Genomic DNA, 23,075 nt, shown 5'->3' on the forward strand with positions numbered 1-23,075 from the left:
TCAACTCCCAGAATTCCACAGCCAGCATGATCAGATAAATATTTTATTAAAAAACAGTGAATCGCTATAGCAAAAGTCTCTGTGAAAAATAGAACAGGAATTTCAATAGGTTTGGATGTATCAGTCCAATATATTCAGCTTTGGAATGGAACAGACTAGATGACCTTGCAGATGATTTCCAACTCAATTTCCCAATATTTACATTTTCCCCCTTTGTTATCATTTTTCTCTGAAGTAGTTTATAACTGGACAAGGCAAGATCTTATTCCATTGATGCTGGCCGGGTATCCTTTCAAAGCTGTGGTTCTTCCCCCAGGCTTAACTTCGTGAAATTGGCCGTGACATTTCAACTGACTTATCCTAAACAGAAAATTACCAATGTGCTTTTAAGGGAACAAGATCTCTCATTCAAATAGGCAAAATGTTTGAAAAGAGAATTTATCAAGACAATAGAGGATAGTTTCCTCTAAACAGAGCCTGAGCTTTACAAGGATGAATGCCAAATACGTACCAAATCAAAAGACTAGTGCATTGATAGAGACACATTTAATTTAAGCCAGAAAATGTACTGCCCTCTTTGCTGTAATGCTGTATATCTGAAGTATTTATTTAATTTTAGGCTGATTCAGTGGCCATGAAAGAAATGACAGGGGTTGGGGGGGGAAGCAAAAGATTGGAAGTAATAGAAATTAAACGATGGAAGGATATGAACAAAAAAGGAAAGGAGAGAATGATTGAATTTTGGGTAAGAGGAAAGACAAAATTAGGAAGTTTGCCACTGCAATAGTATCACAAAGGTAACACAAAAATACACACAGACATAAACATACACTAATACACACAGTATGGCAAGTGTCTCATCGTCTCCTTTGTGATTATGTTGCTGAGACAACCCCATGATTCTCTCTTTGTGTGTGTGTGTGTGTCTTCCCCAGCCTGGTGCCCTCCACTATGATGTTCTTATTCTCATATCATCCCAGTTGACAATAAATATCTCTAAATGATTGGAAGATATAGGGAATCATGGTCTAGATATGGACAAGGATGTGTATCAGAGAAAAGTTTGCCTCTTTCCAATGTTGCTATGCTGTTGTTATGCTTATTTTCATTAGCAGTGGATCTCCCACCTTCATATTGGTCCAATTAACTTTTCAGAACAATTTTTAACTGGAGGGCATGTCTTTGCATGCTGAAATATGGGGAAGGGGAATGAATGGAAAGAAATGTGTTTTAGAGCTTGTGTTCACTGGTGGCTCATTTTCATATACTTGGAAGGAAACGCAGCACACTTCCTTTGTTGTGGAGAATATGTATGTCATCCCTATCATTAGCCATAATGAAATGATTGGTTCATGAAAAAGAAGGTAGTGACAAGAGAGTGGCAAATGGTATGCCAGTAAAGGGTGCTTTCCTGTATTAGTAAGATTCAAATTCTAGTCCATAAGTCGAATAATAGCAATACACAATCTTCTCTTTTATATCAGAACTAGAAATATCTTGAGGCAGTGCTGCAACTGTGACAAAACATGGTCTCAAGAAATTGGTCCTTTAAATCATAACCTGGATATTTTGTTATCTACTGCAATAGCACACAGTTGAGGATCAATAATAGTAGGGAAAAAAATGAAGCATCACCTGAAATCAGAAAGGTATGTCCTGAATTGGAAACTCATATGGTTATGTTCTTCAAACTAAAATTGGTCAATTTAAACACACCAAGGAAATGTCTTTTTTTATTTTACAAAAAGGCAAGCTTTCCTAATGAGAAAATGTAATAAAAAGATGGCAATTAATTAAAAATAATTACATTTATTAGGATAATGAAAATAGTAAAATAAATAGAATAATTGAATACTATTGACAGGCACATTAAAATAATAATAATTTCAGCTACAATAAAATGTCCAGTTAAATAGAAGAACCTTCACAGCACAAAGAACAAACATGAAAAGAACTTTAATGGAGTGTATTTAACATTGAATACAATCACAGATTAGGCTATTTCACATGCCACAACCAATTTAACACCAGTCCACTTCAGGATAAAGCTGCCTTTATAAAATATTAGGATAAATATCTAGATGCAGTTTAGATACTGGATAAGACAGTGTCTTGAAATCAAATGCCTATGTAGATTTCAGTCATCCAGGTCATAGTTATCTCAAAGGTGGTTTTTCAAAAGGCATCTGGACTGTTTCTTCCTTGAGGAAAAAGAACAGATGAACAGAATGAGCAACCAGTCATCCTGCCAGAATTGATGAAGCTTCTTGGATGAGAAGCAAAACCTCCTCCTCCTCCTCCTCCTCCTCCTCCTCCTCCTCCTCCTTCTGGAAACAGTTCAGTTGTCTTTTTAAAAAACAACAACTTTGAGACATCTTGAAACCAAGGCAAAGAAGACAAAGGTTTTATGTATGCTAACTAACTTTTGAGGTAAAGCTGATATATTTTAATAATTAGTATAATTGGCCATACTCTACCCATTCAGCTATGTACAGTGACTCTTAATTCTGAATTAGTTAAAACTTTCATAAGCCTTTTAGTTATAATCTAATCCAATGCAAGTAAGACATATATCAATACAGTCTGACAAATGCTGAATGCATTTCAAAATGATCTAAGCTATTTTCAACTATTTCTAGGTTTGGTTTAGCAATCGTCGAGCCAGATGGAGGAAGCAAGCTGGGGCCAATCAGTTGATGGCTTTCAATCACTTGATTCCAGGAGGTTTCCCACCCTCTGCCATGCCAACCCTGCCAACTTATCAGTTATCAGAATCTTCCTATCAACCTACTTCTATTCCACAAGGTAGACTTGAAAGATTATTTTGAACTGTATTTTGACATATTATTTATTCCTCTGAAGTTCTGAATCTCTGAAAATCATTATAATTACCTCTCCATAAATGTTTACACTGGTTTCATTGGATCAGCATTAACATGGAAGGTGAAATCTGGAAATCAGTTTCAGATGTTCATCCTTTACTATTGGAGAACCTCTAGATGCGTGGCTAGGAATGAAGACTATTGTATTTCCATATGTTTGGAGAGTTATGAATTGTAGCTTGATCAGGTTCGTCACCCATTCTGGTCCATCATTGAAGGTAACTGTTTTATAATGGTAAATGCTACGTTTGATGCTGGCTCCAAGAATAAATTCTGACAAGAGTTGGATATAATACTTGAGCAGACAAAAGCCAGATTGGAATTCGAAGAGTCCTGAAACTTTATTAAACAATCATGTGTTTTATTATAGAAAATTTAAAATCAGTTGTTGTCATGGATTTTGTTGTCTAAACAAAGAATTCTGAATTACAGCTCTGAGAAAACTCAGAGTTTTGAATTCATTGTTAGAATTTCCAAGTAGTTTCATTAAACTTGAGTTCTTACAGTCTCATAGTTTACTGATGCAGTCTTAAAGTTACTTGGAACCACATGAAAGTAATCAATCTGTGAGTTTCCTAAATTAATGACTTCCTTTCCAAAATTTGATGATTTTTATTTCTTTATACTATCTTAATTATCTCAATAGTTTGATAAGTTTCTTTCAAAACTTTAATGTGTACTCCTAATGCTTTTGTTATTGGTCTTCCTTCTGTGTTTCCTTCTTCCTGTTTCTCCTTCCCTTAGCAATTTTTAAAAACTAAGGTTTTCCTGACTCAAGGAAGAGGAAGTGAAGTGCAAGGGGGAAGAAAGGCATGTAAGAAACAAAAGTATGACTCAAATCTCCAAAACCTGCTGTTCCATTATAGTCCAAGTGATCCTGAGAATGAGCTTGGCTGAGTTTGAACAAACTAGACCAAACTGAATATACTGCATAATAGCTTTACACATGAAGTGTACTTAACCACTGAGTAGCTTTGAACATTGGGAAGTGGTCTGGTGAACCTTTCTATGATCTAGGGTTGGCTTTTGAATGGGAAAACGAGGAGGTTCATACCTGTGTCCCTTTTCATTGCAGCTGTGTCAGACCCAAGCAGTACAGTTCACCGACCTCAGCCTCTTCCACCAAGCACGGTACACCAAAGCAGCCTCCCTTCAAATCCAGACAGCAGCTCTGCCTACTGCCTACCAACCACAAGGCACGGCTTTTCCAGCTATACAGACAGCTTTGTGCCTCCATCCGGGCCCTCAAATCCTATGAACCCTGCCATTGGCAATGGCCTTTCACCTCAGGTCAGTCCTGCTTTTTCAGACACAGGATTTGCTGTATACCCAAACTAAATTATCTGTTGCCCAAGGCCGTCATACAATGATTTGCCAAATTTAAACCATAAAGTATTCTTTATATAAGCCACATGATTTCAGTTTGCTAGTTTCCTCCCTCCTCCCTTTTCTACTGACAGAATCAAAAGTCATAGCTTATATTTAGTTTAAGGCAATGTTTCATAATGCAATCCCAAAGCCTTCTTGCTTGTATTCGGCTGTCAGGCATGTTTGATGTGGTGCTTTTCCATAATATATATTTTTAAAGTTGATTTCTTTCCTTTCCCTTCCTTTAAAAAAAAAAAAAAACTCTCCAGAGTCATTGATTTTGGTCTTGATTCTTTGTCATGAAAATAATGAAAAAGATATGTACTGTTTAAATTTAACCTTAGGAGTAGGTTGCTCATTACCTCAGCTGATGAGCAATCCACATTAAGCTGAGCTATAATCGAATTATGAATACATAAATTAAGAGCATTACTGCTCTCAAGAAGCTTATAATGACTTGAAGGACATAATTGTTTTCCTAATTTGCATGAGCTTTTCTTGGATGATCATGTTAATAAATTGCCTTGATAATTGAGTGCCAGAAAAGGTTGGTTAAACTTCCTACTTCTGGCACAAGTCTTCAGCTTGATATTATTAGTTTCTGCTAAAATATTCTGCAGCTTATTCTATTAGCGTGGATTTAGCACAGGTGTTTTGGAGAGGTATCCACTGAATTTTGAGCAATGTTACAGAATTGGGAGGAGGAAGCAATCTATAATTACAATCAGGAAATCTCTTCAGGGATGTGAGAATTTTAACAGCTTTATTTTCTTTCTGCTCTTTCTCTGTGGGGTTAAAAAAACAGAAGGAAGCTTGGAATGACACAAATGAAAAGTGAAAAGACAATTATACTGAATTACACACTAATCACTGACTATCACCACTGCGTAAGCAGTAAGAGGGCATTCTAATAGGCAGAAAATGAGATTTTAATAGCACAAAGGGTGGCCAAAATAACGACTCCTATATCTTTCGCTTTTTTCATTTTCTGCAACTTGAGGTCTGCATCTCCAGAGCACACTTCCTGGTTTCTGTACCATGGTGATAACTCTGTGCAGCTGAAGAGTTCAAAGGCAATAGAGTTGAAAAGGATGAATAGCAAAGGCAATGAAATAAACATTTTTGCCTAAAGGCAAAAGTTCATAAACTCTTTTTTTGTAACAGTAAATGTAATTAAGTTTCAGTGATTCCTATAGCACATAGTGTGATACTAAACTGTACCTCAGCAAAAGAAAGATAGGCTGCCATTTGAAAGCAAGTTGATATATTTTTCAGTAGCACTTTAATAGAGGGTTTTCAAGATTCTCAATTTCTAAGTGTAATCTTTAACAAAAGGCTTGACATTTTATGATGCTGCAGTGATCCCATAATTTCTGGCATTAGAACAAAAACATTGTTGACAGTTAATGTCTTAATGTTTTCATACAAAAGGCATAATATTTAAGAATTTATTGCTATGAATATAGCCAAGGATTTATTGTGATGCTATTTTAGATGTTGGTTGCACAACTAGTTTGAGAAGGCACTGTATTCAACACAAAACACCAGAAGTCTGCTTTTGTGATATAGAGTGATATAGAGTATTACATCAACTACCCACATAAGCGTACATACAATCCACTCATAAAAACTAATGTGATGCTGTTAAAGTAAGATACAGATTCTGGAACATGAAAGTCTGAAACTTTTAAACCTCCATCATTGCCAGTTATTTATTTTTTTCAGAGATTCTGGAATGTCAACATTTTGAATCCATTTCCAGTTTGAATTCAGGCGCTAAATGAAATTACCTGAAGATAATATGAATTGCTGAAATCATATTATAACTTATTTAAAGTTGAGTAAAACTAGTTTTCATAGAATATTGAGTTGGAAGAGATAATTCTGCATTTGTAAAACTTACAGATGTGTGTGTGTGTGTGTGTGTGTGTGTGTGTGTGTGAGTGCAGCCTCCTCACATTTTTCAATTTAATCCCAAAGAGAGACTTCATGAAGCAATTCATTTACTGGGCATTATGGTATTAATCACTAAAAGGGATAGAATCTTGTTGAAAAATTTCTTCTTTCCCTGAAAACAGTTAAGATAAATCATTTGTCCAATTTCTCTGCCCATAGTTTTGGGGGAAGAAATTTGAAGCCAGATAATCTTCAGAGTGATGAAAAGATATGCACCATTAAAAATAGTGCCAGCAATAGCACCCTATCTCATGCCTAATAATTAAAAATGCAAAAAAATAAAGATTTCAAAGAAGTTTTCAAGCATCCAAAAAGCTTCTTTGGTGGGAGATAGGAGACAATTTTTGAGAAATTGGAAGACAGATTTTGGGCCTATACCACATTAGTATAAAGTATATCTTAATCTGTATTGAAAGAACGAACAAGAATCCATCTGAGTTCTAAAGCTGTACATCTCAACTTCTTTCAGATTTAGAGCAAATCTGTATTTCTCATCAGGTTGACTGATTCTTTTTATGGTATCTGTTTTAGTCATTAATACTTGATGGTGGTAAGTGCTCTTCTGCCACAAATGGTTGATCTTTGCTGGAATAAAGATTAATGATGTCAAGATTCAATGTGGCCTTTGCCACCTGGCGCTTTCAACGTATGGAAGTATCTCCACTTGTAGGCAGTCAGCAAGGATAACTGCTATGGTTGAAGACATCTAGAAAGTATTTGGTTGGGAAAGTTGGTTCTCAAATCAGTTATATATGTTTTTTTAAAAAAATCCATTCTGTGATCCCAAGAAAAAATCCATTCTGTGATCCCAAGACCCGGACAACACAGATATTCGAGGTATAATATATGTAATTTATATCAATTTTACATTTGAGTATGTTTTGTATAGCGTGTTGCTGAAGATCCAGGTAGACTTGTCTGGAAGTTGAGTCATGACAATTGGACTTCTTTTGTTTTTGGTTTGACATGTTTTGCTGTTTAGAAGCTACTTGGATAAGCAGCAAAACAATTCAAACCAAAAAGAAAAAAAGTCCAGTTGCCATGACTCAACTTTCAGACATCAAGTATAGCACGTATATAAATTGTACATTTAATGTCAGCTCTTTTTATTACATTTTCTAGGTTCATACAATAACTTTCAGACTATTGCTGTTTTTTCTGCAAATGAGACAAAATTTTATCAGTTTCTTTTGATAAACACTTGTGAAGCCTAAAACACAGAGACAAAGCTACTACTTGCCTGCTGTGAACGTAATAACACTGCTGATTTGGTATATTGCTTAACACTTTCTTTTCAGAAAAAAAATGACATTAAAATCCAGTGTACAATACTATCCATTTATTAATTTGTTTATTGCTTTGCTTAGGATTTCAACATTTAAGATATTGCAACATACCTTTGCAGTTTTTCAGAGAAGATATGTCAAGTTATTGCTAAAATGTAGTTATTTCTGTCTAAAAAGTCAAGAATCATAAGTGGGAATCAAAAACCCATGAAACAAAAAACAAAACTGAATGGATATCTTGTATTAAAAAAAAGAAAAACATCTATGATCTAGAGGTGGCCCACAGACCATTAAGCAAATATTTTTCTAATTTGTTGCTATTGTATTTGTTTGTTTTCAGAAGAAGTTCTAGGGAGGATTTATATCTGAGGAACCAAAATAATTTCTCATATAGGCATTGATATATGAGAAAAAAGTGATAGAAATATTTTTTTTTTAAAAAAAATTTTATGTGTGAAAAAATCCAGCTGATCTATTATTTTAGCATCACAATGTTATTTTTAATCATTAGGAATGACAATTCCTAGATGCTACCACTAATAAACATTATTTCAGGAACTACTGAGGAGTTAGGCAAAGTATAGTGAATTCTGGATTCTTTAGTGCAGATTTAAACCTGTATAAAATGTTTACGGTATGGCATCTATAGCAGTGCACAATTTCCTCCTCCGAACCTCTCAAGTTGGGAACAAAAGAAACAAAAAATGATGCTTGTTTTGGCTAAAGAAAGTGAAGTATAGTTTAACTCTGGCATTTAGAGTAGTATTATTTGTTCTTTAAAATTTGATATTTTGGATTGAGATCAAATTGTTGAATATTGACAGCCTGATATATGAACCTAACTGAAGCTTTTGGATATAAAATACTTCATTGTAGCCAAAGATTTAAGATTTAATCTTAAATCTAAATCTAAGAAGTTCATATAAAGATTCATATTTTTCCAATTTCTCATATACCAGAGTATGTCATTTTTCTAATACTGTAATTAATCAAGGAATTAACAAACTATAATAAGTACAAAATTTGAGAAAAACACTGAGATAAAATAAATACTTGTTGAACAACTTGAAAACAGCAGCCCTTATATTTGTTACTTGCTGCTAAATTTAATTTTATAAAAATACCATTTTATTTATTTTCACATTTCCATATTGTCCATCTCTCTTAAAGAAGGACTCATCAAATAGATGGAAAAAGAATATGCATTGGGTTCCATAGAAAGCTTGTGGCTGGTCCTTCATGTGCTGTGTGTGTGTAGTGCACATGAATAATACAATTAGTCCTTGAATTATGACTGCAATTGAGCCCAAAATTTCTGTTGCTAAGCAAGACAGTTGTTAAGTGAATTTTGTTTCATTTTATGATTCTCTTGCCACAGTTGTTAAGTGCATACCTGCAGTTGTTAAGTCAGTAACCCAGTTGTTAAGTGAATCTGACTTCCCCATTAATTTTGCTTGTCATAAGGTCATAAAAGGGGATCACACAGCCTGGGACTCTGCAACCGTCATAAATATGAGTCATTTGCCAAGCATCTGAATTTTGATCATGTGACCTGCAACAGGGGGGAGTGGACCTGGCGGGTATTACAGAGACCTGGTTGGGCCAGGAGGGGGGAGTCCCCCTCGTTGAGATGTGCCCACCGGGTTTCCATGCATTTCATCAGCCGAGGGCTCAGGGTAGGGGTGGAGGAGTGGCGGTTATTATAAAGGAAGGTCTCAACCCTAGGGAGGCCACTGTACCTCAGATTGCCGGATGTGAGTCTCTCCTTGTGAAGTGGGGCCATGGGATGCAGGTGGGCTTGCTGATTGCGTACCTGGCTCCCTGCTGCGTGGCAGCGGCCCTGCCCGAGCTCCTCAGTGTCATAGCCGAGGTGCCGGTTGAAACCCTCAGGCTTATGGTCATGGGGGATTTCAACCTGCCGTCCATCGGTGAGACGTCTGAGGTGGCTCGGGAGTTCATGGCTTCCATGACAGCCATGGACCTGACCCAGTTAATTCATGGCCCTACTCATATAGGAGGACACACTCTGGACTTGGTTTTTATCTCTGGTCAGTGGTCGAATGGTCTAGATACAGGGGATATAGTCATTGAACCCCTGTCATGGTCAGACCATTCTCTCCTTAGACTTGACTTTCTGACCACCACACCCTGCCGCAGGGAAGCGGAACCAACTAGGTGGTTCCGCCCCAGGCACCTGATGGATCCTGATAGGTTCCAAATGGAGTTTGGGCCATTTCCTGAGACTCTGGCTCATGACTCGATGGAAGACCTGGTGGCCGCCTGGGATAGGGCGGCCACTGGTGCTTTAGATCGGGTCGTGCCTTTGCGGCCTCTGACCCAGTGCCGAATCAGCCCAGCTCCTTGGTTCTCCGAGGAGCTGAGGGAGATGAAGCGCCGGAAAAGACGCCTAGAAAGTAGTTGGAGGGTTAGTCATTCTGGATCTGACCGAGCACTAGTGAGGTCTTATATCAAGACCTACTTAGTGGTGATAAAAGCGTCGAAGTGTAACTACTTCTCCACTCTTATCACATCGGCAGATAATCGCCCAGCCGCCTTGTTTAGGGTGACCCGCTCCCTTTTCCATCTGGGAGCGCGGGAAGACCCCTTGCAAGGGTGTGCTGAGGATTTTGTGTATTATCTGCACGATAAAATCACTCAGATTCGGGACGGCTTGGACTCTGACTGGGTGGGTTCAGGTGATGTATCTGAGGCGGGTCTTGAGAATGTCATCTGGGAGGAGTTTGATCCTGTGACTCCCGAGGATGTGGACAGGATGCTGGGGAGATTGAACGCAACCACATGTTTATTGGACCCGTGTCCCTCCTGGCTGGTGCTGGCTACCTGGGAGGTTACATGAGGCTGGCTCCAGAGGATTATTAATGCTTCTCTGAGTGAGGGTATCTTATCTCCCACCTTGAAAGAGGCGGTGGTGAGGCCCCTCCTCAAGAAGCCCTCTCTGGATCTGGCTGTTTTGGCAAACTACCGTCCTGTCTCCAATCTTCACTTTGTGGCGAAGGTTGTCGAGAGTGTGGTGGTGCGACAGCTCCCACAGTACCTGGATGAAGCTGTCTATCTGGATCCGTTCCAGTCCGGCTTCAGGCCTGGGTACAGGATGGAAACAGCGTTGGTTGCATTGGTCGATGATCTCTGGAGGGCTCGGGACAGGGGATGTTCCTCTGTCCTGGTCCTATTAGATCTTTCAGTGGCTTTTGATACCATCGACCATGGTATCATGCTGCGCTGGGTGGAGGGGTTGGGAGTGGGAGGCACCGTCCTACGGTGGTTCTCCTCTTATCTCTCCGACCGGTCGCAGTCCGTGTTGGCTGGGGGCAGAGGTCGACCTCGAGGCACCTTGTTTGTGGGGTGCCACAAGGGTCGGTCCTCTCGCCTCTCCTGTTCAACATTTATGTGAAGCCGCTGGGTGAGATCATCTGTGGATTTGGGGTGCAATGCCATCTGTACGCTGATGATACTCAGCTGTACATCTCCACCCCAGACCACCCCAAGAATGCCCTTGAAGTGATGTCCCGGTGCCTGGAGGCCATGCGAGTCTGGATGGGGAGGAACAGGCTTCGACTCAACCCTTCCAAGACCGAGTGGCTGTGGATGCCGGCATCCCGATATAGCTAGCTGGTGCCATCTCTGGCTATTGGGGGTGAGTCATTGGCCCCCACAGAGAGGGTTCGCAACTTGGGTGTCCTCCTGGATGCACGGCTGTCTTTAGAAGAGCATATGACGGCCGTGGCCAGGGGGCTTTCTATCAGGTTCGCCTGATATGCCAGTTGCGTCCCTTTCTGGATCGGGACTCCCTATGCACGGTCACTCATGCCCTCTTCACCTCTCACCTGGACTACTGCAATGCTCTCTACATGGGGCTCCCCCTGAGGAGCACTCGGAAGCTCCAGCTGGTCCAGAATGTGGCTGCGTGGGTAATTATGGGGGCGACATGGCACTCCCATGTGACACCTTGCCTGCACGAGCTGCACTAGCTTCCGGTGGTCTTCCGGGTGCGCTTCAAGGTATTGGTTCTCACCTTTAAAGTGCTCCATGGCTTAGGGCCCGGTTATTTATGAGACTACCTTCTGCCACCGATAACCTCCCACCGGCCAATTCGGTCCCACAGAGAGGGCCTCCTCAGGGTGCCGTCGGTCAAGCAATGTCGACTGATGACCGCCAGGGAGAGAGCCTTCTCTGTGGGGGCACCCGCCCTCTGGAACGAGCTACCCCGAGGAATACGATTAATCCCGGACCTCCGGACCTTCCGTCGAGCTTTGAAGACCTTCCTATTTCAGCAAGCTGGGCTGGCTTAAAATTTTAATGGGTTATTTTAAGGGTAATGGGTTTTAATTTTTGGGAAGCCAATTTGATTTAATTCTGTTTTTAATTATTTTAAATTTTATATTGTATGTATTTTAATTTTGGCTGTTCACCACCCTGAGTCCTTCGGGAGAAGGGCGGTATACAAATTTAAATAATAAATAAATAATAAATAAATAAACAGTTGTAAGTGTGAAAAATGGCCATAAGTCACTTTTTTCAGTGTCATTGGAATTTAGCGAATGGTCATTAAACAAACTGTTGTAAGTCAAAGACTACCTGTATATGATTAAATAATATATGTTAATGAAGCCAAGGAGAATTATTTGTGCTTCCTGAATGTTTAAAGTGAATCACATATTTAGCCTTTTCAGTAAAGAATAAAAACAAAAAAATAATTGCATACATAATCACTATTACAGTATCGTCTTTCATAGATGCCAATCTATTTCTTTAAGTATATGGAATATCATTCCAAAATAATCTGGAGGAGGGGGTAGAATAGATAATTAGCAGTGTAGCAATAAGACAATAGAATAAGAGGGATAAAAAGAGTAACCCTTAAGGTGGATGCAATGAAGGAGTGAATCTGGAAGATGGTGGTTTGCCTAAAATACGGTATTTTAACTGAGATAATAGTTGATTGTAACTCTAAAAACTGGGTTCATTGGCACGTGTGAGAGTCAGTGAGATGATCTGAAGAATTTTATCTCTTTTTCTGGAGAAGGTTATGCTTTTTTAAAAAAATTTTTAGGGTAAATAGGGAGGTGGATTTCCCTAGGGAAAAAGGGATCACAGCAGGTAATGCCATCCATCTAAGCAGTAGTTTGAAATGCTCAGTGCAGTGATGAATGAGAGTATGTGACCCACATCTGTTTTACATTAAAATGGATCAGTGCCCTGACATCCTTAGGAGCATTTGTCAAGATTCCCTGGACAGAGCTTCTGTAAATTACATGCTGCAAATGTGTCATGGTCAGATAAGAGGGTGTCATTAACTCCACTAAAGTTTACTCATGATCCTGTCACTTCAGCTTAATACTTTAACAGCCAATAATTTTCTTGGTGTTGATTCATTAAAAGTTTCAATCACGATAAGGAGAGAGCCAGAAAAAGAAAGCCCCCCAAATACAGAACATGCTTGCCTTCCATCAATTACATTGCAGACATAGTTACAGAGCATTTTAAATGCAAGCATGCGTAAATGCATTAAAACATGTGAGGATTTTATTCCAGTCCTATTAAGTGACATCATATTTCATTGAAATAACAGAATTTGCATCCTTGAGACTAGATGTGTCCTGCTTAATAATTTGATAGATGTTGCTATTTAGGGAATTCTTGACTATATACATATCCCCTGAGAAACTAGAGCTAGGTAAAAAGGCTGGTTTAGATCTGAATCAGACTTGACACTTGGACAAAATGAATATATAAGAGAGAAATAAAGATATTAAATTTTCCTGACAATGATCCAGAACTGATTTTCCATGCTCCCTTGTGGGATTTCTTTTCAATATTTTAGTTTGGCTTACTGCCCTAAGAGTCCTGATGTCTTCCATCCAACTCCTACCTGGGCTCTAACATATTCAGTTTTTGAAGGTGAGCCAAGTACCATCACTTTTCTCAGATGCTTTTACATTACAGTAATCCTCATTTGGTGACTACAATTGACACTGGCAATTTGGTCATTAAGTGAAACGGTCACAAAGTGAAATCACAACTGTGCTTATTATCTTACTTCAACTTTTCTTTGCTTTAAAGACCTTTACAAAAATTGTAAATATGAGGAGTGGTTGTAAAATTGCTTTTTCATCACTGCAAACAGTCACTAAATGAAACTGTCACTAAATAAGTAGTACTTATACTGTATATAAGCTTAAAATATAATTGTGCACCAGCAGCGCATATTCATTCATTCATTCATTCATTCATTCATTCATTCATTCATTCATTACATTTATATACTGAGGCATACTACTTAGAGAGCCTTGGTGGCACAGCAGACTAAAGCACAGTTAAGTAACACCAGCTGCCTGCAATTACTGCAAGTTCAAATCTCACTAGGCTCAAGGTTGACTCAGCTTTCCATCCTTTCGAGGTAGGTAAAGTGAGGACCTGGTTTGTGGGGGCAATAAGCTGACTTTGTATAAAAAAGTACACCGCTGGGGGAGGGGTGAAAGCCCTACTAAGCAGGTATATACAAAAGTATGAAGGCTATTGCTTAACGCATTGTAAGCCGCCCTGAGTCTCCAGAATAGGGCGGCATATAAATTGAACCAATAAATAAATAAATAAATAAATAAATAAATAAATAAATAAATAAATAAAATATGAAGTCAGAAATTGTGCACTAATTACAAGACATCTGATATTTCATTCCCAGCATTAATGACAGTTCAGATACATCTCCAACTCTCTGGTCCCTCTATCAACAGCACCTCAATTTGTGGAAACTTCTTCCAAAATCAGTAACTTGGTTTTCATTATTTTGAATGTACCTAGATGTTTCTGTACAATCAGGACTTTAATTCTGCACATTTAATATTTATTTTCAGTATTCATGCTATACTGTATTTCATTTTCATTATTTGTGATATCTTTTGTTTCATTACTGTATTGTTTTATATTTTATAACTCCTTGCTAGATATTTATGAGTCAGTGGATGTAATTAATAAAAACAATAAATATATAGGTATTCTCTATGAAGAAAAATTGCTGCTGCACTGAAAAGATTTCATTTTATTTTTTTGCTTCAGTTACATAAAAAATGTGGCATAAATCACTGAGTTTAATCTTTGATTTAAAGGGGCAAAATTTTTCATTTTTCATCTAATTTGAGTAGAATGCAATGTAATAATACATTTGATTCAACTGAAATTTACATAGATATGTAAACAAAAACTGAATGAAGTCTCTCAAGGAAAAAAAATAAATTCCAAGTTAGACTGAACTTCTGAGGTTTTTTCCCTTTCTTTTTTAAGTAGTTAACAGGAATGAATCCATATTCCAAACAGCTAAGACATGAATATATTTATTTCATATTTGTTTTCCTTTTTCTTTCATTGTTGGAAGTTCAAAAGATTAACATTAAAATGTATGATGCATATAACGTACATAAAACAACGTTGCCTTAAAAGAACTTCAAAATTATATGGTCTTTTATCAGATTTGCTAAAATAACACTTTAATATAATGAATGCAGAAGTTGTTTGTTTTTCAACAATACAACTTTTTAAAGGAAACCAACCACAGCAGCAGTAAGAACCTTGGAAATCATGTCAAGCTGCCTCAAGGAGTCCCCATGTTGAGATTGGTAGCAAATAAATTTAACAAACAAACAAACAAATTAATTAAATAATATAAATAACCCCCCAGTTCATTTTTCTTTGTTATATAAATCTCAGTAGGTGGCAACACTTAAATGACTTTGACTGACCATAGAAGCTAAGTGAAGTGAACTTTATCCTAGTTAGTACTTGGATGGGTGACTATCTCAGAAGGCTAAGACTTTTGACCAGCGTAGGAAGCAAATAAATAGATAACTTAATCCTGCAACAAGGCAGTGGCAAAAAACTTCCATACTGCTGTGAGGAAAACCGCATTGAAGCTTATTTATTTATTTATTTATTTATTTATTTATTTATTTATTTATTTATTTATTTATTTATTTTTATATGCCGCCCTTCTCCGGAGACTCAGGGCGGCTTACAATGCGTTAAGCAATAGCCTTCATACTTTTGTATATTTTATACAAAGTCAGCTTATTGCCCCCACAAACCGGGTCCTCATTTTACCCACCTTAGAAAGGATGGAAGGCTGAGTCGACCTTGAGCCTGGTGAGAATTGAAGTTGCAGTAATTGCAGGCAGCTGGATGTTAAATGCTGCCTTAGTAGGAGGCATTAGCCTCCTACGCCACTCAGGCTCTTTCACTAGGAGTCAAACTTGAGGACCCCAATTTTTGTCACTTTCACGTATTTGTAAACTAACAATAATCTAAATTGCAATGATATTTTATTTCCAGAAAAAGCAGAACTTTAGAAAAAAAATATGTTGCAGTTGAATTTATATCACTATAAAATGCAGGAACTGGAAATGTCTTTTTGTATGTTATTCTGGTTGGGATGGGAAAGAAGAAAGCTACAGGTGCCATTGGAAGATACCTCATTGGGGAAGCATACTATATATTATTTATGCCTTGTAGACTCTTTGGGAAAACAAACTTTTAAATGTGTCTCAGAGTAAGTTCTCTATTAGCCCAAGCATTTAGGTGAAAGCCAACAGTGCCCTTTCAGTAACTCCTTGTTCCCGTGCTATAAGGTCATGACACATATCACAAGGCAGAGTTTCTGCCTTTAGGCAACTTTTCTTATGACTTTCAAAGAGAATGGTCTCAAAATCTAATTATTTAGATGCTAATCAACAGCAGCACAATTTTGAAAGCCTCCAAAGATATTTCTGAAACAACTACTTTAGTAATGCTGTTGCTTTTTTCATCCTCAAAGATAGGGAAGCACTGCATAACACCTATACTTGATAACGATGATTAAAAACTTAATTTAATTTAATCTGCTTGTTTTTTTATTAAGTTTAGACAAGATGGAAGCAAATTTTACAATGATGGTCAAGAATTTGGAGATGAGTAATTCCTGTTATAAATGAAATATGAATTACAAATACTACAAAGCTTAGAATGGAAAAGAGGGCCATCATAACATATTGATAAATTGAATGAAGTCTTGGAAAGCATAATTCTACTCTATCCCATGGAAATTAAGGACCAAAATACCACTCAATGCTACTCAAAGAAATACTGGCAAACAGAAAGGCAACACAATAAAAGGCAGAACTCCAGATTTATTCAAAAATTATGGATTGAAAATGTAATTTCTGCTTGATATTTTAGTAAAAAATTAGCTTTTTATGAGATTAGTTTTAATCAGCAAAATTTGACCTCCTAAAAATTGTGCTACATTCCAGAACTTCAAGTTCTAGAGTTATGATAATTTACTGCAGAATTAAATTTGGGAGAAAATGTGGATTTATTTAATTGCACTTATTTGCATCCTGCTATTTGAGCAACTATAGCAAGTTAACAATAGTATATTCAAAACATCCATAAAATGTATAACAATGTTTAAAAATCTCTGAAAATGTGTTCCTGGGTTTTTAACACAACCCCCCTCCCAAGCCCTCCAGAGGAAAAATAGTAAAATCCTGTTCTTCTCTCTTCCAGTGTATCAACTGTGGGAATTGATGTAATTGTTTTAAAAAACAACTAAATCTAATTATTGAAAGTAGTAAATGGAATTTATAAATTCAACAGCTGTTTTCCAAATTCATTTACTACAACTATTGAATATTAACAGGCTTGCAACATTTGAGATGGGGTTTTGTTATTGTTTGTTTTATTTTGCTTTTTAAAAAAGAGAGTAAACAGCATTTGTAGATTACTTTGATTTTTTTGTGTGTGTGTGGAATCACTGGATTTTGAAGTTGTATACCAGCTGCTTGCATTTATATCATGTAATGCAAAGTCCGTATGGGGCAACTCACAAAATTGCAGCGAGTTTATAAAGGGATTTATTTCAAGTTTAGTAAGGCTGTAGCCATTGAGTGAACTCTGGTGAATTTTATTTACAGTGAAGGGTCCAACTGAAAATTTCATCTACTTAGTGTGGCCCTCATTTCCTATATAAGAAAAAAATGCCTGTATCACTGTCTATAACATCTGCTAACTATATTTCTGTAGCTTCAGAGAAACTAGAGCTATGGTAATGTTAGCTTCACCACCTTCAAGTTTCTTCTCCAGATAAAATCTGTCCACTATACAGAATCTGGCTATCTAGAGAAGCTGCTACAGATATCCCTAGAGAGACTATGGCAATGGAAACCCAGAAAACAGCATCCTTGGTCATAACCACACATTGTAAATTAAGTCATCCGTTTGAGATACTCACCTTTTATCCTTCAAGAAGGCAACTGAAGATATTCCTCTTCTACAGGGCTTTTTCTGGGGGGTGGGTGGGGGTGGAAAGATGGTTGTGTTAAAAAATTAGCAACACATTTTTAGAGGTTAAAAAAAGCATTCAATAATCTTATGGATATTTTTAATATTGTATTGTAAACTTGCTAGAGTGCTCAAGAAGGTAGACAATTCAATTATTTTTGCAAATTTTATACCCTCATGTTTTCTGCAAAATATGCTATCCTAAAAACCATAGATTTTCATCATTAATATAAAAAGAAAAATTTCCCATGGTTTTGAAAAGTTTAAGAAGTGCTGTGGTGCATGTTCAATAATATGATTATAATATAATATAATATAATATAATATAATATAATATAATATAATATAATATAATAATACAATACAATACAATACAATACAATACAATACAATACAATACAATACAATATAAATGCAATGCAACGCATAGCATAACATAGCATAGCATAACATGCAGTGCACATCAGAGATTTAAAGAAAAGGATTTTCATTCCAATATAATCTATTTCTCTCTATATATGTATATATGTGTGTGTAAGTTTATATACTGTATATTGTGTGTGTGAGTGAGTTCTTTGCATTATGCAGGCCTTACAGAGCACACTAGAGATTTAAAGAAAAGGATTTTCATTTCAATGTTCAAGAGTAATAAAAATACACTACAGCTAATGACTTTTGTTGCTTAAATGTTTGGGAGGTTGTTGATTAAAACAACCAAACCAAACACATCTCTCTTTGAACCTCCACAGGGCATTTCTAGTTCTTTTGACTATCTTTGATCTTGCAACTGGTTTTAGTTTCCCTTGTAAATTTAAAGCCATAATTTCTCAATCAAGTTTAAAGAAAATTGTAATTTAGATTTGGTGCTGTCTTTTCTTTGCTGGCATTACTGTGCTTTTGCCCTGTGTATCATTTTAAAAGATGTCAGTGGTAGCAGACAAGCGTCTTTGCCTGAAACACAAGGTAACAGGCAGGGATGGGAAACAAAAGAATGGGGCCAGAATGACTGTGCTTGCTCCTTCTTTGTTGTATAAGAACATAAAAATATTGGACAGGTTTGTATCTGTGTTATAATATGTACAATATTGATGTTAATCAGGACACATATTGTTTTTCACAGCTTGGGCATCTGCTATCATGTGATGGGAAACCAACATATACTCTTTAATGGGAAAACCAGATTCCTCCAGTTAAACAACTGTTGCTTCTTTTTTACAGAACAATAAATAGAATCATAGAATTTTAAAGAACTAACACTATAGAATATTAGTACCTTAAAAATAATCATGCTGAAAACATGTTACATATAAAAGATGTCATTGTGATCACACGTTAGAAATCACACATTAGAGATTTTCCAGGATAAATTACAGAATGTTTGTATATTAGAATAGAATGCCAGTTATATGTTATTACCGAAATTTGTGTGACGTGTCTATTTTTTGGGGGGAAATCAAAGAACAGAAACCAAGTAGATATAGAAATAATAAAGTAATTGGTGGATTATTTCAAATATAGCTTTCGTGCTACTTAACCTCACCTTCTCTCCCTTTCTTTTTTATTTTAGGTAATGGGCCTCTTAACTAACCATGGAGGCGTCCCGCACCAGCCCCAGACTGACTATGCCTTGTCACCATTAACTGGGGGTTTAGAGCCAACCACCACAGTGTCTGCTAGTTGTAGTCAAAGACTAGATCATATGAAAAGTTTAGATAGCCTGCCGACATCTCAGTCATACTGCCCACCAACATACAGCACTACTGGTTACAGTATGGAGCCTGTCCCAGGCTATCAGTATGGGCAATATGGACAAAGTGAGTATCAAGTCATCAACAATGTATGTGTGTTCCTGGAATCTATGTCTTCATCATATATTCTGATTTTTTTAACCATTAAGAATCTCATTAAACCAATGAGCAGTCATCAATTGCATAACAATTAAGGTGCTGGTTTGGACTGGGAGGAACCAAGTTCAAAACTATCCTTGATTGGGCAAGCTAACTGAGTTGCAGAATTAGATTGTCTTCCCCAACAAACTCATTCTTGTTGAGCTAAAATTGGAGGCAGGAGAACTGTGCATACTGCTTTAAGCAGTTAGACAAAAGGTTGGACCTATTTATGGCCAATTTATGAAAAATATTTAGTCATAAACCTGCAGGAGATTAGTTCTGGACTGACAACTCTATTTAGAGGCTGCGTCCTTTCTACTGTACATGGTGATGATCAGATAAGTATAGATCAACCTAGCAACATCTGCAGGAAACCTGATGGTGCCAAAATGATGACACACATAACATAATTGTGTAAATACTTTGATTACATACTTGTGTCAGAATATCTTTCTTAACAAGTATTTATTCCAGGTGCTTGTGTGATTACATTGCCACTCATGTATCGCCATTAGCCTCCCCTTCATGTATCACCATTAGCCTTCCCTTCCTCCTCCCCCCACTCATATTTAGTTTTTAGCAGATATAGTAAGTTGCACTTATACTGGTTGCATCCACAGTGGATGCAACACCTTAATCAATCCTTTCCTACCCTGGCCACATTGAAATAACCTGGATGAACAGTTATCAGTCCTAGCTAGTATATTCCTAGGTAATGTTGACTAGACTAGCTGTCATGATGGAGGCCATTCAGGATAGCTGTAGGACACCTGGTTAGGGAAGACTGCCTTGATGTATCACTTGATGATTTGGAAGATGTTGTATTTTCAGTAACCTTGTTGTTTCTAAGAAGCCTTCTTTACTTTTTGGGGGATTAAAAATATAATCCAGCAATGGCTAGGAAAAAGGAAGGAAAGTGATATTTGCAGATTTCTCAGCAAAATCTGATGGGTAGCCAGATCTTATACTGTAGTAAAGTCTATGGTATACAGCAATGAGAATTACACCATTGTACTGAAATGTAAGTTTTGAGAGATATCAAAAACTTGGTACTTAAAAAAAACAAAACCAAATTCGATTAAAACTTGATGGGGTCATGCTGCTTCTCAAACCACAAAATGCATACATGTAAAAGAGATACAGGTATATTTGATACACATTATATTTAATAATAACATATAGCACAATATTGTCTTCCAATAAAAATGCATTTTCTTCCTATTGTAGAGATACATACATTTGCTGCTATGACAGTAGATTATTTCAGCAACATTTCTGCTGCATAATTATTTTCTAAAGTGATGTCAACAACATCTTGATGTTATTAATTGTTGAGACATGAAACCTGATTGCCATTAGGTAAAACAGAGGGGTTGTCCAAAATGAAATAACCACTGGCATTCCACTATTAGAAACACATGTTCTTAATGAGGTCAGCTCAAGAATCATTATAGTATATAATCCCAGATACATAGAGTTTTGTCAAACTTGTCTAAGAATAAGCATATTAGTCTCTTTCCTTTGATATATTAGTATTAAATATGACAATGTCAACCTGTAGTTGACACTGCCCCTTGCTGTGGGGTTGTCACAGCATGACTTTAAAAGCTTATTATGCTTCTTCTTTCTTTTCTCTTTTTACAGGTGCCTTTCATTATCTGAAGCCAGATATTGCATAAGGTGAACGGTCCATTTCACATCAAAATTGGTCTTGGTCCTAGTCTCAGTCCAGTATTTGGAATGGAGCAATCTTCTCACCAAAATGAAGCCCAGAATGCAGAGATCGTACTAGTGATAAATGGGACTATTCTTTTCTCATCAGTGCTTTCAATAAAGTGTTTGAACATGTTGGGTAAAGCAGCTCAGAAAATAAAGACCACAAACAGTACCACAAATAAAACAGTTCAGTTCACCATGGCATTAGCTATGAACAAATAAGAATCATAGAAGTTTTCACACTGCTGGGCTGAAGTAAGCATTCCATTTTTAGATTGATGAAGATCCATGGATTAACTTGGACATTGTGGTCTGAGTGCTGCAAAATTAGAACATTTTTTTCAAACTATCAGTGCCGACTTTTGACAGTGCCCAGTTTGCAAAGCATGGGCTGAAGAACCTTGTTTAACACACTGGAAAATGACCTTGAAAGGAAATGTTAAAGTCTGTAGGATGCTAGACTAGATGTTTGAAGACTTCCACAAATAAGTTATTGGTTATCTTCTTGTTTTTGTAATCCTGTTGCTCAGTGTCACATACAAAAAGACTTTTCTTCATAACAGCAAATGACATATTTTGTAACATGAAGAAAAGTTTTGCAAGATGGTTTGTGTTTGAAATTTTCCTAGTCCATGTTACCTCCTGAAAGAAACAAACAAAAACACAGAATAACTTTGATTTCTATGACTGCTTAACAATGTGCAATATGGCGTACCTCACCAAGCTTTGGCTGCATCCAAGGCATTATATATAGAATCGAAATTATATTTTTTCCAAGTACTTTTATTTTTACAATACATATTTCACTCTTTTAGTATATAGAGGTGTCACAGTTTGCTTCGATGATCTCCATTTTATTAGATCAAAAGGGACTTTTGGGGGAAAATACTACATTTAAAATGCTTATGTTTACATTATTTCTAGAAAATACAGGGCATAAATCACTATGTCTCTGTAGTTGTCATGTAATTTTAAATTATACAATTGCATCTTATATAATTCAGTGGAAACCGAGTTTTACATACATTTTATGTTGTGACATTTCCAAATGTCAATAAATTTGTCTTTTGAAATGTTAGGAGGGACAGGAAGATGGCAGGCAGTGTTATTTATTTTTCTTTATTCTTGGAATGGTGAGTGAGGTAGAGCACAAATTCATTCCTTTTAGCATTCAGTTCGATGAAATTAGTAAATTAGTAGGACTAGGATATTGTACAAAATTTAGTTCACACATTGGTCTTAAAGAGTGATTGAACAAAATACTATCTTTATGTTACATTCTCTATCAACAACACATGTGTTGTAAAAACAAAAAAAATCTCATATTAAAAAAGCGCAGTAAATATTTACTATTTATAATGAATAAACAGCTATGGAAACTTGCTAAGCACTTACTGCTTTTGGTGATGAATTTTGTGAGCTTGTATTGATACAATATTTTCAAAAAACATTGCTATTCATCAGACAAAATATATATGATATTTTATCATAGAAAAGGAAAACAATGAGGAAAGATCTTTGTGTTCTTCACCTATGGAGTTTCTCAATCATCCAGGTCATGATTGTCCCAAGGTGCTTTTCCAAAAGGCAACCAGACTTCCTTGGTTTTTTTTCGTTGAAAACGTTTCACTTCTCATCCGAGAAGAAGA

At 36.8% G+C, this 23,075-nt stretch overlaps 1 protein-coding gene across 12 annotated transcripts in view; it reads left to right on the top strand.

The window, feature by feature from the left end:
• The window catches only part of PAX3 (paired box 3), a 121,008-nt gene extending 98,192 nt beyond the window's left edge, over positions 1–22,816 (top strand). For all 12 annotated transcript variants that reach the window (XM_087872681.1, XM_087872676.1, XM_087872680.1 and 9 more), the window contains 4 exons: positions 2,640–2,805; positions 3,958–4,172; positions 19,389–19,635; positions 21,355–22,816. In XM_087872681.1, coding sequence (XP_087728807.1) covers positions 2,640–2,805; positions 3,958–4,172; positions 19,389–19,635; positions 21,355–21,389 — 663 coding nt within the window. In that variant the 3' untranslated portion in view covers positions 21,390–22,816. The remainder of the gene's footprint in view (positions 1–2,639; positions 2,806–3,957; positions 4,173–19,388; positions 19,636–21,354) is intronic.
• Positions 22,817–23,075: the final 259 nt, after the last annotated feature.

Source organism: Pantherophis guttatus, chromosome 6 (assembly GCF_059756535.1).
Source record: "Pantherophis guttatus breed Tessera chromosome 6, ASM5975653v1, whole genome shotgun sequence".
NCBI lineage: Eukaryota > Metazoa > Chordata > Lepidosauria > Squamata > Colubridae > Pantherophis > Pantherophis guttatus.